The sequence below is a fragment of the Neomonachus schauinslandi genome, chromosome 8 (genome assembly GCF_002201575.2).
Source record: "Neomonachus schauinslandi chromosome 8, ASM220157v2, whole genome shotgun sequence".
NCBI classification, from domain to species: Eukaryota; Metazoa; Chordata; class Mammalia; order Carnivora; family Phocidae; genus Neomonachus; species Neomonachus schauinslandi.
Genome location: NC_058410.1, coordinates 144992136 through 145008389, shown reverse-complemented (window position 1 = coordinate 145008389; position 16254 = coordinate 144992136). Strand labels below are relative to the sequence as shown.

The 16254-nt window shown below is 46.8% G+C and overlaps 1 protein-coding gene across 1 annotated transcript; it reads right to left on the bottom strand.

The window, feature by feature from the left end:
* Positions 1–7855: 7855 nt before the first annotated feature.
* LOC110586880 (zinc finger protein with KRAB and SCAN domains 4-like) lies at positions 7856–14079 on the bottom strand. Its single transcript, XM_021697191.1, has 5 exons — positions 13678–14079; positions 12208–12352; positions 10825–10907; positions 9700–9823; positions 7856–8795 (listed from the first exon to the last, which is right to left on the bottom strand). Exons 1-5 carry the CDS (start codon positions 14077–14079, stop codon positions 7933–7935), a joined length of 1617 nt encoding a protein of 538 aa, XP_021552866.1. The 3' UTR covers positions 7856–7932.
* Between the last annotated feature and the right edge of the window lie 2175 nt (positions 14080–16254).

Genomic DNA, 16254 nt, shown 5'->3' with positions numbered 1-16254 from the left:
ACTGGTCACCCCAAGGGGAAAGTGGGTTGCTACTAGTACTACAGTACCTGTGGTTAATGCCGGTGGACAATTGTGACAACCCAGTGCAGGGCTCAGACTGCCAATGGCTCAGACGCTTTGGGAATGAAGGCTTGGGTCACTCCACCAAGCAAAGAACCACAACCAGCTGAGATGCTTGCTGGATCGATGGGAACATGGAATGGATAGTGAGAGAAGGTTGTTATAAATAACAGGTGTGACCATGTGACTAGTTGCCAAAAAAAATAGGACAATAGTTATGATTGTTTTATTGTTTTGATATGAGTGTTTATATATATCAACCAGATTTTTGTTTTCTTTCTCTCTTGTCCTCTTAGCATATAAAATATGTCAATGATAGTTAACTTTATACTTCGGCATTTAGGTTAAGGGGTTTCAAAAGGAGTGTGAATCAGGTAGGAGATGAATGAACATCAGTAAAGACATTTTTTAAAAGGTGGGGGAAGCGGAATGAGAGGGAGAGGGACATTGTGTCCTCTCCTGAGAAAAGAGTTGTGTGGTCCTGGTTTTATGGGGATTCTGGCATCATTTAGATGGAAGGACAGTTTTGTAACTGTCTTTATTAGGCGATTAAGTATGGTTAAAGAGATGTGTATTGGTACTTGATTGTGATGGCTTATGATGTGCCAGCTTGGCGAAGCTGAACTACATTCCCCAGAATTCTCATTCTAGTATGTTGCAGGAAGATTGTCTCCTGAGAGTTCCTGGGCAGAAGGGCGGTTAGACCATTACGTAGCGTCCACACATTGCTGCTAACCAGCCGGCTCACCTGGTTGGTGTGAGACAGCACCTGGGCTTGCAGTTGCTCTCTTCCCCGGGTCTTCCTGTGGCTGTTGGACTCCTGATCCAGCTGTGTGTGTTTAACTCCACAGGGAAGGGCTCCATTTTCACAGGATACCTTTGTCACAAAAGTCAGAGGCAACAGAAATGGACACAGGTACTAGATGGCTTGTGATCTTCCTTTCCTGACTACCTGCTTGTGGGCTCTGGAGCCTCATGGAGACTGGTTAGCCAGCCCCCAAATGCATAAGCCTATTGACTGACAGACAGACAGATACCTAGATGATAGGTAGGTAGGTAGGTAGGTAGGTATCATTTGTTCTGTGGTTGAACTCTGACTGATTCAGGGGAAAATAGGACTCTCTGAACCCAGAATCTTGGCCCACACCCCCTCTGTGGTGTTTTCTTTCCTTTTTTTCTTCTGGTCCTTAAAATTAGTGGCTTTGTCTTTCTTTGAAGCACATGCAAACATGGGTTCTTTTTCCATTTCTTTGTTCCACTTCCACAACAGGCAAAGTATTACCAGTGATTTTCAAAAATGAGTGTAAGCAAATCACCTGAGGATCTTGTTAAATGTAGGTTCAGATTCTATGGGTCTGGATCGTAATTTTTAATAATTTTCCGGGTGATGCCTATAATATTACTTGTATTCATTTTCTGTTGCCACCTTAACAGATTACCACAAACTCAGTGGTTTAAAACAACACTTCTTTAAGTCAGAAATCCCAGTTAACTCAGCTGGTTTCTCTACTCCAGGTTCCACAAGGCCAGAATCAAGGTGTTAGCCGTTTGGGTTCTTCTTGGTAGGCACTTGGAAAGAATCTGATTCCACGCTTATTCAGGTTGTTGTTGGAATTCAGTTCAGAACTAAGTTGCCCATATCCTGATGAAAGAAAGCAAAGATTTGAATCAGTGGAGGCACTCTGTGTTCATGAATTACAAGACACAACACAGTAAAGATATCAGTTCTCTCTCCACTGATTTATAGGTTTAATACAGATCCTATCAAAATCTCACCAGAAACTTTTTGTAGATAAACTTATTCTAAAATTTATATGGAAAGGCAAGGGACCTTGAAAAAACTATAAAGTTTGAACAAGAATAAAGTGGGAGGAATCACTATGCCCAATGTTAGGGCTTACCGTCTATCTACAGTGATCAAGAGAGGGTGGTGTTGTGGACATACAGAGATACAGAGTTCAGTATAACAGATTGGAGTACCCAGAAGCAGATCCACACAAAAAAGCCCAACTGATTCTTCACAAAGGTGCAGAAACAATTCAGTGGAGGAAGGATAGTCTTTGCAGAAAATGGTGCTGGCACAGTTGGGCATCCACAGGCAAAATAAAATAAAAATAGCCTACATTTCAGGGGCGCCTGGGTGGCTCAGTTGGTTAAGCGACTGCCTTCGGCTCAGGTCATGATCCTGGAGTCCTGGGATCGAGTCCCGCATCGGGCTCCCTGCTCGGCAGGGAGTCTGCTTCCCCCTCTGACCCTCTTCCCTCTCATGCTCTCTGTCTCTCATTCTCTCTCTCTCAAATAAATAAATAAAATCTTTAAAAAAAAAAAAAAATAGCCTACATTTCACACCTTATACAAAAATCAGCTCAAAATGAATCATGGACTAAAATATATGACCTAAAACTATAAAGCTTTTAGAAGAAAAGATAGGAAATCATTAGGACCTAGATTTGGGCAAAGATTCTTAGAATTGATATCAAAAGCATGGTTGATTAAAGGAAAAATTAATAATTTGGTCTTCATCAAAATTTAAAAGTGTTGGGCGCCTGGGTGGCTCAGTCGTTAAGCGTCTGCCTTCGGCTCAGGTCATGATCCCGGAGTCCCGGGATCGAGTCCCACATCGGGCTCCCTGCTCGGCGGGAAGCCTGCTTCTCCCTCTCCCACTCCCCCTGCTTGTGTTCCTGCTCTCGCTATCTCTCTGTCAAATAAATAAAAAAAAAAAAAATTTAAAAGTGTTGCTCTGTTAAAGACTGCTAAGGATTAAAAGACAAGCTACAGGGTGCCTGGATAGCTTAGTTGGTTAAGCGTCTGCCTTCGGCTCAGGTTATGATCCCAGGATCCTGGGATCAAGTCCCGCATTGGGCTCCCTGCTCTGCAGGGAGCTTGCTTCTCCCTATGCCTCTCTGTCTCTCGTGAATAAATAAATAAAATCTTTAAAAAAAAATAAAAGACAAGCTACAGATAGGGGAAAATATTTGCAAACCATATCTCTAACAGAGGACTTGTGTCTAGAATATAGAAGAACTCATCAAATCTCAAGCAACAAACAATACAGTTAGCTCTGGGCAAAAGTCCCATACAGGCACTTGACTGAAGAACACCCAACAATGGGCAGGCTCCATTCATGCTCCACATCACCTCTCAGGCACCCTCACTCACAGGGTTACTTTAACTTCCTTCTCTTCATTGCAAGTTTTTCTCAAATTCTGTCTGATGAATTTAGACACTTTTCTCTTTTTTACAGAAATACCAAGACACTTGAAGGGTTACAACTGCCAGGAGAGGACACTGTGTGATTGGCTGGCAGCTCAGGGAGCACGGGAGTGATGTGGACGAGTCCATCGCAGAGGCTGCTGGAGCATTAGGAAGCCTTCTTTCCTCACCGGAAGTGAGGCTGGGGTGTAGGGCAGGGAAGGCTCAGAGGCACGGAAGGATCAGCTCCACACCAGTAAGCTTAGATTTATACTGACTTTCATTTTTAAGTGGCTATCTACTCAGCCTCAAGAGACAAACTTTTAGTAACAGCTATGGCATGGGGCACCTGGATCCAGTCCTACGTTTGGTGACAACCTCTGAACGTTCATGAGCAGGTAGCACATGTATGTATGTTCTGTAAGTCAGCCAGGGCAGTACAACGGCGGGAAGACTCTTGTACTCTCTCGCCCTCCACAGAGTCAAGAACATGTGCGCCAGATCCCAGGAATTCTTACCACATACGCTATCCTGTTGTGTGTGGCCACGTCCTTCTTCAAAAAAGGGCACTGTTGGGCGCCTGGGTGGCTCAGTCGTTAAGCGTCTGCCTTCGGCTCAGGTCATGATCCCAGGGTCCTGGGATCGAGTCCCGCATCGGGCTCCCTGCTCCGCGGGGGGTCTGCTTCCCCCTCTGCCCCCTTCCCTCTTCCCTCTCGTGCTCTCTGTCTCTCATTCTCTCTCTCTCAAATAAATAAAATCTTTAAAAAAAAAAAATTGTGTCTGATGGGGCGCCTGGGTGGCTCAGTCGTTAAGCGTCTGCCTTCGGCTCAGGTCGTGGTCCCAGGGTCCTGGGATCGAGCCCCGCATCGGGCTCCCCGCTCGGCGGGAAGCCTGCTTCTCCCTCTCACTCCCCCCCCCCACCCTTGTGCTCACTCTCTCTCTCACAAATAAATAAAATCTTAAAAAGTTTACTTGTTTGGTACAAAAATAAAATAAGTATTAAAAGCCTGGGCGGCTCAGTCGTTAAGCGTCTGCCTTCGGCTCAGGTCATGATCCCAGGGTCCTGGGATCGAGCCCCGCATCGGGCTCCCTGCTCCGCGGGAAGCCGGCTTCTCCCTCTCCCACTCCGCCTGCTTGTGTTCCCTCTCTCGCTGTGTCTCTCTCTGTCAAAATAAATAAATAAAATCTTAAAAAAAAAAAAAAAAGGCACTGTGCCCTTAATGGCCCCATGTTTGGCACCAGATTTTTTTAAAGAAAGGCCAACAGATTTGGTCAGAAAACAAATAGCCCCTTTTAGATTGAAGCGATATTTAAAAAAGAATTTTTTAAAGATTTATTTGAGAGAGCATGTAAGCAGGGGGAGGGGTAGAGGGAGAGAGACTCAAGCAGACTCCATGCTCAGCATGGAGCCCAACGTGGGGCTGAATCTCACAACCCTGGGATCATGACCTGAGCCACAATCAAGTGGGCAGCTTAGCCGACTGGGCTACCCCGGCGCCCCAGCAATTTTTGAATCTGTGTAAACAACAGAGGCAGGAATAGGCAAATGTATTTGCTCCGTGTGTCCCACAGGATGGCACCCAGAGAAGCCATGTGATAGCAGTGCATATGGTAGAACATACTGCTGCCGAGCAAGCCTTACCCCACGGGAGAGGAAACCCCCTCCTGACAGTCTCCGTGCTGGCGAGGGAGGGGCAGGTGGCCTCGGACAGGCTGCGCACCGCGCTCGCCCCGTCTCACTTGCTGGGTGGAGCACAGGCTTAGAGCAGCGGCTGTTGAATCCTGGTCTGTGCAGCACCTGTGTGGACATAGGGATTGCCAGGCCGACTCACAAAATGAGAACAGGCATGGATAGAACATCGTAGAAGAGAGTTTAGTTCTCCTGCTCTTCAAAGGAAGAGGCAACTGTTCATCTTCGATTTCTTAGTGTGTGACCTAACACTGCGAGGTTTGCTGACTGAATGGTTGTAAACACAGAGTTTGTTTAGAAATAGGAAAGAAAAGTTTATTTCTGGAAATAAGGATGTGAACACTGTGGTCTCTAACAGTAGGGATTTTATGTTAATAGATGAGAGCAAGTAGAATCAACCCATCTTCAGAATCATTCATTCATCAGGTCAGCCAGGTGCTGAGCATAGAGTAGTGAGCCAGTCATTCATCTCTGTCTCAGCTTCGTACCAGCCCTTCTCTATCCTGATCCGTAAGCAGGGGACGGAGGCACAAACATTATTTCCTAGGTTCTTACTATCGGTTGTAATAACTGGAAATCAAAAGGTGGTGGTAGTGGGGAGGAGGATGGTTAAAAGTTTTAATTCTGTAGTGAATACCCCAAACTAGTTTTGTAATGATCAGTTTTATGGGTCAACATGACCAGGCCATGGGGTGCCCAGACATATGTCACACATTATTCTGGGTGTGACTGTGAGGATGTTTGGGAAGACACTAACATCTGAACTGGTATATGCATAAAGCAGAATCTCTTCCCTAATGTGGGAGGCACAAACATTATACCTAGGTTTTTACTATCAATTGTAATAACTGGAAATCAAAAAGTGGGGGGAGTGGGGAGGAGCATGGTTAAAAGTTTTAATTCTGTAGTGAATATCCCAATTACTAATAGCCTACTGTTGACCAGGAACCTTACCAACAAAGTTGATTAACATGTATTTTTGGGGGGCGCCTGGGAGGCTCAGTCGGTTAAGCAGCTGCCTTCGGCTCAGGTCATGATCCCAGGGTCCTGGGATCGAGCCCCGCATTGGGCTCCCTGCTCGGCGGGAAGCCTGCTTCTCCCTCTCCCACTCCCCCTGCTTGTGTTCCCTCTCTTGCTGTGTCTCTCTCTGTGTCAAATAAATAAAATATTAAAAAAAAAAACACATGTATTTTTTGTTATATGTATTACATACTATATATTTGAAGTAAACTAGAGAAAAAACGTTATTAATAATAAGATATACTTACAGTACTGCATTTGTTGAAAAAAATCTGCATATAAGCAGACCTGTGCAGTTCAAACCAGTGTTGTTCAACGGTCACTGTTCTTCTATAATGGTGACTTAAAGTTTTCTCACAAAACTGAAAGTTTCACTATCAGGAAGGAAAAAAAAGATGGTCTACAAAGTGTGCTTAAGAAAAGTAAATAGCAGGGCGCTAAGTCGGCTCAGTTGGGTAAGCGTCTGACTTTGATTTTGGCCTAGGTCATGATCCCAGGGTCCTGGGATTGAGCCCCACATTGGGCTCCACTCAGCACAGAGTTTGCTTGAGATTCTCTCCCTCTGCCCCTTCCACTCATTCTCTCTCTCTCTCAAATAAATCTTTAAAAAAAAAAAAAAGGAAGAAAGTAGATAGCCTGAGGAATTAACTTAATGGCTAAAACTGTCATCATGAACAAATGAGATGGTACCACATTGGTGACCTGGAAATTAATATGTAAGAAGACCAAAATAGGGGCGCCTGGGTGGCTCAGTCGTTAAGCGTCTGCCTTCGGCTCAGGTCATGATCTCAGGGTCCTGGGATCGAGCCCTGCGTTGGGCTCCCAGCTCAGGCAGAGTCTGCTTCTCCCTCTGCCTCTCCCCCCAGCTTGTGCGCTCTCTCTCTTGCTTTCTCTCTCTCTCTCAAATAAATCTTTAAAAAATAAAACAAAACCTTAAAAAAAAACCCACCAAGATGGTTGTACACTAATAATGGGAGTTTTGAAACCATAAGTGATACTTGCTTTAAATACTTGGTTTGACTCTACTGACCTAAAGGAAGTTTGAACTGAGCAGGCATAAGTTGTGATTCATCTACTATACTTTCCAGTGGAGTGGGTCGTGGGCAGGATACTGTCTGTGGCTTTAGCAAGCACGTGGTTAGGCCCAAGAGGACTGAAAGCTGAGAACCAAGATAAGCATTAGCGAACTTATCATTTTATTCTGATTTGATTAATTTTCACACTGCGTAGGAATATTTTCTCTGCAGAGAATAGCAATATTAAAGAATGGCATTCCATGCCTGGCATACATTTACAGTGATTCATGATGAAGAACCTAAGGTATTCACATTGGAATGCCTAGTCTGGTCAAGAAATTTGGATTCTTTCTATCACAGTAACCTCACCCTCAACCCGCCAATCTTATGTGATCTGCAAAAAAATGTGCTAGATTAACTCAGAATCTAGAACCTCAGAATTAGACACAAGCTCAAAAGGCTATGGTGAGAAGTTCTTCAGAAGTCTAGATGATATCATATCCAGAGCTATAGGGTCATCTCACGGTTACATTTAATGAATGTTTATCAGCACCTGTGTTCAAGGCACAGTGGGGAGTGTAAGATGTCACGGATCGGACCAGCTGATGGAGGATTCTTTACAGGCACAGCCTTTTGCCCACAAGACATCATAAAGTGCTGGCTGGAGGTGGTTAGCCATTCTGGAAGCCCATTTCAGTCTAGTAGGTGAGAATAAACATTTCAGGTCCTACCCCTTCCAGACAACTCTCCTGTAGCCTCCCATCAAATAAGCTGTTCCTCAGCCACCTTCCAGAATGTAGAAGAGAATCCATCTCAGCCAGACTCTGTGTCTTCTAACACAAGATGATGGGAAGTGGTCAATAAAGCCCTGCCCAGTTTCTGTGGTCAGGAAGGGCTGCGGGTGGCTTCGGTTCAATGAGGAATGAGCACCAACTCTGCCACGTACGACGTGGGTCACTGTGATAGAACTTTTTTTCCAACGTGGCTTCTCTGATGTTGAACGAGGTATGAAGTTCGGGTGAAGCCTTTTCCACATGTGTCGCACTGATAGGGTTTCTCACCAGTGTGGATTTTTTGGTGTTCAAGAAGGCTTCTGTTCCGAGTGAAACTTCTCTCACATTCATTACATTGATAAGACACGGGAGCCTCAACATTTTCCCACTGGCCTTCCACCCTCCCCTGACTCTCCCAGGTCTCTCCACGTTCAGGATCCTGCACGGTTCTATCGCCATGGATCCTCTGGTGTCTCAGGAGGTGTGAATTCCGCCTAAAAGCTTTACCACACAGGGTGCACTCATACGGCTTCTCCCCCGTGTGGATTTTGTGATGTTCTAGGAGGCTGCAGCTCTGGCTGAAGGTCTTCCCACAGTCCTCACACTCATAGGGCTTCTCCCCAGTGTGGGTTCTCTGGTGTTTGATAAGGTCTGAGCTGTGACTGAAGGCCTTGCCACATTCTTCACACTCATATGGTTTCTCCCCAGTGTGGACTCTCTGATGGATGACGAGGGCAGAGCTCCCGATAAAGGTCTTGCCACAGTCTTCACATTCATAGGGTTTCTCACCAGTGTGGATTCTCCTGTGTTTAGTCAGGCCCGAACTCTGAGCAAAACTCTTTCCACATTCATGACAATAGTGCCGCCTACTTCCTGTGGCATTTTTCTGCTTTCTTGGTAACCTGCCCTCCTGTTCACCAGCTTCTACACAGGCAGGAATCTGGGCAATGTCTTCACTCAAGTGGCACGGTATTTCCCCAGGCTCTTGTCCTGGATGTTCCTCATCTGGGGGCAGGTCCGTGATCTCAGCTTGCATGTTACCACCTGAAATAACAAGTGGCCAGACATGGTCAGTTATGCCCTGCCACAGAGTTCCACAGACACTGGGATGAGGATTTCCGTGAAAGGTTAAGGGTGGGAATAAAGGGGGACAACGGGTGCTGGGGAGGAAGGAGACCGGAGAATAGGCATGGGGCCATCAGGAGCAGGGTGCACACTGGGAGTGGAGGAAGGTGGTGAGGACTGTGCTGGGGACACACACAGAGGCTCTAAGTCCTAAGGACGAAGGCAGGGCCCTGCACTGGGGCTGGATGCAAAGAGGGCTGGGCAGAAGGCAGCAGGAAGCAGGCAAGTGTAAGGACTTGCGAAACGTTCTGTAAGAAACGGGGCAAGCGGGAACTTAGAAACTGATCCCTAATCAGGGATAGAAGCAGTCACTCTGATCCCAGACCGGGACTGGCTTCAGTGCTGACAGATGTGAGCTGGAGCTCCCACTGTACCGGATGGAGCGGTGTGAGCTCAGACGAGTCAAGCTGTTGCCCTGTGTCCTGCGCCCTGATCTCTAGGTCAGCTCTGCTGTCCATTCCAGGTCACTTCTTGCTCTCATGCTCTGTGGGCCCAAGGCCCATTTCCTGAGGAGGACCCAGCTCTCCTCTGTCGAGGCTGGCAGTGGGGAGGGGATCAACACCGCGCACCTACTGTGAGCGAGGCCTGTGCGGGGGGTTGCATGTGCTGCATCCCGCTTCACCTGACCAGAACACTGGCAGGACGGGGAAGGAGGCAAGGTCACAGGGGTTAAGGAGCTGGTCACACATGTGGTTAGGAGTTGGGGTTCAGAAATGGTGGCTCTGAATGCAAACAGTTCAAACAGGTTCTCACAGCCCGGTAGGTTCTGACCGATAAAGGAAGCCACGAAACCCTAGGAGAAACCAGCACCCATCCGTCTTACCCAGGGGGGTCAGGCCGCCACAGTTCTCCTGCCTTTCATCTCTGTGGAAGCTCCCCCGAGGTGAATCCAGCTGTGTCCATGCAGGGGAGAAAGCCAGGGCCACGTCTTCCGTTTTCAGCAAGCCCTGAAACAGTACATGATCCCACCTAGCTCCTCTTCCCCAAAGTCACGCCCACAGCTGGGCACAGGAGAATGAACGTTCCCCCTAAAGGCTCTGCAGACGACGCCAGTGGGGCACCTTAATACCTATTTCACCCGGTCAACAAAACAACCATGGAAGTAAACAATCAGTGAACACACGAGGATAAGTGTCTTCACGTCAGTATCTAGACAAAATAAAGGCCAACCCAGTGAAAGGACTGGAACCAAACCGAAACCTCTCAGAAGATTCGTGGGGGCTCATTGACATGAATGATTATTAAAATACAATGAAATGTAGGTCTGAGGTGAGAACAGTCAGGGAAGAAAGTGGGACTACAGAATCTCAAGGACATGAAGAACTGGATAAGAAAAGTAAAATCCAGTGTAAGTAAAGACTGTTCAGATTGTACTATTAGTTGAGATAAATGGACATGGCTCATCTGTCCTCTCAGCTTTTAAGTTCCCTTGAGAGCCAGAGACCGTGTGTTTATACTCTAGTAACAGCATTAAAAAAACAAAACTTGGGGCGCCTGAGTGGCTCCCCTCTAACTTTAGCTCAGGTCATGATCTCCGCATCGTGCTCCTTGTGCAGTGGGGAGTCTGCTTCTCCCTCTCCCTCTGCCTCTCCCCCTTCTCATGCACTCTCTCTAATAAATAAAATCTTAAAAAAAACCCACTTCAAAACAAAAGCACCATCACAAAAGCTTCTGCTTGCATTTGCTGAATTGTACTTATTGAAGAAAATCCCATTGAAGCAGGGGCTGACCAGAGAGACGGAGTAGGGAGGATGTGGTAAGTACAGCACCCAAGCTAGTCATAAAATAGGAAAAGGCTCTTAACTAGGCACCAAGAAGCTAGACCATGACAAACGACACTGGCATACGTGAGAAAATTAAAATCCCATCTAGGACTTGGGTGGGTGTAGGATGTAGGGTGGGAGGGAGGGCCCGGCACAGGATGCACAACAGGGGGGCTCCAGCTCACCTGGGGCTCTGAGGGCAGCCTGGCAGCCACCACTGCGTCTCCTCTGCAGCGCCCTCCCGGGGCAAGCCCAGGAACCTGGAGAACTAAGAAGGGAAGATGCTCTGGATGAGATGGACCCTGGCACCCAGCCTCCCTGGCCTGTGGATTCCAAGTTCAAAAACTGGGCTAGTAAATTCCTGCCAGGAAGTTCATACGGAATGTGCTCCTTTCCCAGTGCCTGGTCCCTACCAGCTCCAACGCTAGGCCTAGAGAGGCGTGGTGTGCTGTCAATATACAAAACCTATACAAAAAGGGCAGGATCCTTGGAAGGAATGATGAATTTAAGCAACATAAAACAAGCTTTTCATCTGAAGATCCTCTGAATTTTGCTTGGGAGGGGGAGAAAAATAAGATTTTGGTTAAAATGCCTTTAGTGGTTGTTAAGGGCCTTCTTTGGTTTTGAAAAACCAGAGTCAAAGAAGGCTAGAACCAGAAATGCACAGGCATGTGGTTGTATAGAACTTGCTTAGAGTCAAGAGAGAAAAGCAAGAACTTCAGGTTTCCCTATAGGAGGCAGACTTTATTTATTTATTTATTTTTTAAAGATTTTATTTATTTGAGAGAGAGAGAATGAGAGAGAGAGAACACCTGAGAGGGGATAGGGTCAGAGGACGAAGCAGACTCCCTGCCAAGCAGGGAGCCCGATGCGGGACTCGATCCCGGAACTCCAGGATCATGACCTGAGCCGAAGGCAGTCGCTTAACTGACTGAGCCACCCAGGCACCCCGGAGGCAGACTTTAAAAGGGGCACAGAACAGTTGGTTTAGGCTAGAACCTGTGTTGAGAAATAACGACTGTGTGGGGGCTGCCATATCTCGGGGCTGTGTCCTGGGAACCCACACACACGTTCAGGACATACGGTCACGTCCTGTGGAGTGATTCATGCTATTTTAACAACAGACCCAGGGTTGAGAAGATTTATACTCTCATTTGCAATAGTCCTATAATCTGTGGGATATTCTGACTGGCTTTACAGATTCTGGTCATTTTCTTCTTGGCACTTACCACTGTCTGAAACTATATTGTTGTGTTTATCCACTGTCGTCCCCACTAGAACATAAGCTCTGTGGCAGCCAGGACTCTCTCACCAACAACACTGGGCTACCACGTAGGAGGCCTCCACAATTATGTGTGCAATGAATGGAGAACCAGTTCTTTCCAAACCAAGTTTTACTTATTTAGCTTTTTATTATGTCTGGCCTTGATTAGGAAAGCTTTCCACCACTGTTTAAGAGTCAGTCAGTGATGGCCAAACAAAGTAGTGGTCAATGGACCTATTAGGTGATCCTTAGTGAAGCTGGATGAAGTCTGTAGAATTCAAACTGCCCAGAAGATAACACTCACCCCTGTCTGCTGAGGCCTGGGATCCCAGAGATTCGTGCTTGAGCAGAGCCTTCATTGGCTGGCACTGGGTACTCCATGGCCTCTGAGCTGGTGTCAACACCGCCATCTTGCAACAGAGTAGCTGCCTCTGGTCACCACCTGGGACCTGGAAGTCATTCACGTATTGATTCATCAAAACTTCTATTATGCTTTCTATGTGCTAGTACTTTCTATTTTCTAGGCGCTATTTCTAAGAGCCTTATGAATATTCACTGAATGCAGATACCAATGACACTATGAGCTAGGGACTATCATTATCTGTATTTTTGTAATGAGGAAACGGAGGCCCAGAGTTGAAGCAACTTGCCCAAGGTCACCCAGCTAATAAGTGGTGATGCTAGGATGGGGAGTCAGGCAGAGGGAACCCAGAGTCCATGCTCTTAACCACTACCACCTGCTTCTTCATTATATTCATTGTGCTCTATATGAAGACTCTTTGGGAACTAGTGGTAAGTTCTCAGAGTACTGTGTCTCGTCTTACCTGAAAAGTGAGGGCAATCATTTCTCGCTTATAGGGTTTTGGGACCAATAAGATGACAATATGTACACCTAACTCCGGACCCTGTACATGGTCTATCCCCATGAAAAGCAGGCTTCCTTTTAGACATTTACATTAAACTACATTTTCCAAGTTACTTTCTCACACGCAGTTCAGACTTAACCACTTCTGTGAAGAATGAGGAGGCTGAAGCTAAGAGCCTTGAAACGACTTCACTGCTCAAGGGCTGGCGGGCAGCAGATCCCAGTCCAGAGCCCTGGGCTCCCGGTCGGTGCCTGGAATGCTCTGCCACATGTCCTCTGAAGGAACAGTCACAAGATGGTGCACAGAGGACAGTCTCATAAAGGACTGGCGAGGCAGGAAGACGCAGGCGTGTTTTTGAGCCCGAGGTTCTTGGACTCCTTCCCACGTGGTCCAGGAAAAAAGTATTTTAATGCTTACTAGCCTCTAAGAGAAATTTGGCCTTTCCTTCCATTATAAATGGAAGCAACAAACCAATGTGGCATAAGCCAAAGGACTTAGTCACCAATAGAAATTACAGATGTTTTCACACCACATCACAGCCAGGCAAACATTGTCAAAGTCATTCATGCTTATAACAACTTTGAACCTCTGCCAGTTACCGGGCCTGTCCCTAGGTCTTACTATTTGGTGCATTAATTGTAAAGAACATACAGATAATTTTATCACTAATTTGTTTCATGCTCTGTTAACTGTATTTCAATATAACTGAGTTCTTTTGTAATCCTTCATGTTCTTGAAAATACTAGTATGAGCAGGGGTCCAGGGACTTCTCCGGAGGGGCAAAGAGGTTCATGATACAAAAAGAGATTAAGAACTTCTGGATCTTCCAGAAACGCCCCTCACACCGATCTTGAGACTTCAGGAAGAGACAGAGCTCGGCTCTCAGATACTAAGCCCTTTGCCTCTACCTGCGGCCCTGGCTCCTCCAGCTGCCTCTGCAAATACTCCAAGAGCACCACCACGTCGTCCCCGCTCTCCGGGTGCCGCTCCCGCACCCAGGCCTGCAGGTCCCCCGGCAGGATGGTCAGGAACTGCTCCAGCACCAGCAGCTCCAGGATCTGCTCCTTGCTGTGCGTCTCGGGCCGCAGCCAGCGTCGGCAGAGCTCCCGGAGCCGGCTCAGCGCCTCGCGGGGCCCCTCGGCCTCGGGGTAGCGGAAGCGCCGGTGGGAGTTTTCTGAACCCTGAACAGGACTGGCCCCCTCCACAAAGGCAGAGGCCTCTTCCTCTTCCACTTTTACGACCAGAAGCCCGATCTGGTTCTCTGCAGATTGGTCGTCCAAGGCTGTGCCTTCCTTGGATTCTCTAGCCATCCTGAGCCAAGGCGGTACTTGGGCCTCACTCTAGTGGGCAGCTGTATCTCTGCAGAAGATGCCTGCAAGTGGGAAATCACTATTAACCCGTCAAGTGCTAGCAGCCTCCCTCTCGTGCCCATGGGTCGAGGACATTACCAGGGAGATCTGGGGCACTGTTACGTGAACAAATAGTGCCAAAGTCAGTGAATCAGTGTCATCAAGTCTCTAGATCCAAATACCAGCAAACAGGTGAAATATAGAAGCAAATTAAATTAAAGGTTTTCAAACTTTGCTACACATTAGAATCATTAGGGAACTTTTAAAATATCCTGATACCTTGGCTGAACCAAGATCAATTATATTAGTCTGTGGGGGAGATGCCTGGGTGTTTAATAACTTAAATTTTTCTAGATGATTCCAACGTGCAGCTGAGTTTGAAAAGTAATAAGTTAAAGATACTAAAAATAAGCAATCAGCTAAGTTTAGAATGTGAAACATTTTATAGGACAGAAGACTGAAGCTGGTCCATAAATAAATGTTTAAAAAAAAAAGGAGGGGGAGGGAAGGAAAACTGTCATAGATTACAAGGGACTGAGTTGGAGCGCCTGGGTGGCTCAGTCGGTTGCCCGGCTGCCTTCAGCTCAGGTCACGATCTCAGGGTCCTGGGATCAAGCCCTGTGACGGGCTCCACGCTCAGCCCGAAGTCTGCTTCTCCCTCTTCCTTTTCTTCTCCCCCGCCTCCTCTGCTCACACGCCCTCTCTCTGATAAATAAAATCTTTAAAATAAATAAATAAAAGACTGAGTAGACAAGTCAACCAAATGCAAATGGTAAATTATATCTGGATCCGATAGGGAAAAACAGCTGTAAAAAGATATATTTCAGGGGCACCTGGCTGGCTCAGTCCATAAAACATGCAACTCTTGATCTCAGAGTCATGGGTTCGGGACCCACTTTGGGTATAGAGATTACTTAAAAATAAAATCTTAAAAAAAAAAAAAGACATTTCAAACAATTAGGAAAACGAACACAGTGATATTCAGGAATTACTGTTGATTTTGTTGAGTCTAATAATACTATGATTACATTAAGGTCCTTGTTAGAAACTCACACTTAAGCATCTGTATTTATGGGTGAACAGATATGATTGCTGGAGTTTTCTTTACTAAAAGAAAGGGGAATGAAGAAAGGAAAGATGGAAGGCAGGGGTAGAAGGGAAAGGGAAAGAAAGGGGATAGAAGAAAGAAGGAAAATGGCCAAAAGACAGTGTTTGTTGAAGTTGAGGGACAGGCATATTGGGGTTCATGCTGAGATGTTTGAAATCCCTCCCCCCACCCCATTTAAAAACTAAAATCCTGGACGCCTGGTGGCTCAGTCATTAAGCGTCTGCCTTTGGCTCAGGTCATGATCCCAGGGTCCTAGGATCGAGCCCTGCATCAGGCTCCCTGCTCAGTGGGGAGTCTGCTTCTCCCCCTTCCTCTGCCACTCCCCCTGCTTGTGCTCTCTCTCTCTCTTCCTTGGATTCTCTCTCTCGCTGTCAAATAAATAAATAAAATCTAAAAGAAAAAAACCACATCAAAATCCTACCTTCCTTCCTGAATAACACAGTGTGAAAGCATTTGGGTGGGGTCATGGGAGGTGGGAGAGCGCCACAGCTCAGCCACTTTGGAGCCCGGGTGGTGTGGAGGGTGTCATGGTGGTGGGGAGGCAGGAGTGACAGGAAACCTACCACCACCTATTCCATGTCCCCATGCACATGTCACCACCTGTCCTATTTGGGGTTTTAGCCCAAGGGAATGGGGTGAGAAGGCACCGGATTGGGAGACTCCTTACAAACAGGAAGTGTTGATCAAATAAGGAAACATACGGAAGTTAATGAGAGCAAAGGTGCTCATTTTCAGAGAAGAGAGTTACAAATAGGGAGAAAAGCAGTCTGATGTGAACCCTGTAATTTGGATTGGAGTTACCGTTGTCAGCATGAACTCAGTTTCCCACACTTAGAGTAACTCGTGGAAACACACCAGTTAAGTACTGAAATACATCAGGCTAGGACTCAGGACTCTCCCGGAGCTCAAACGCTGGCACATGTCCAGCACTGGGCGGAGCCGTGATTTCTAACACCTGGGGCCCTAGACCTTCACTGTTAAAAACCATTCTTGCGGGCGCCTGGGTGGCTCAGATGGTTAAGCGTCTG

Excerpts from the sequence above, each read along its gene's own strand:
- LOC110586880 (XM_021697191.1), bottom strand. The coding sequence starts at position 14,079 with ATGGCTAGAGAATCCAAGGAAGGCACAGCCTTGGACGACCAATCTGCA. Across the intron at positions 10,908-12,207 it reads CCAGGCCTCAGCAGACAGGG|TTCTCCAGGTTCCTGGGCTT; the intron begins GTGAGTGTTATC and ends TTCCCTTCTTAG. Across the intron at positions 8,796-9,699 it reads TGGCGGCCTGACCCCCCTGG|GTGGTAACATGCAAGCTGAG; the intron begins GTAAGACGGATG and ends TTGTTATTTCAG.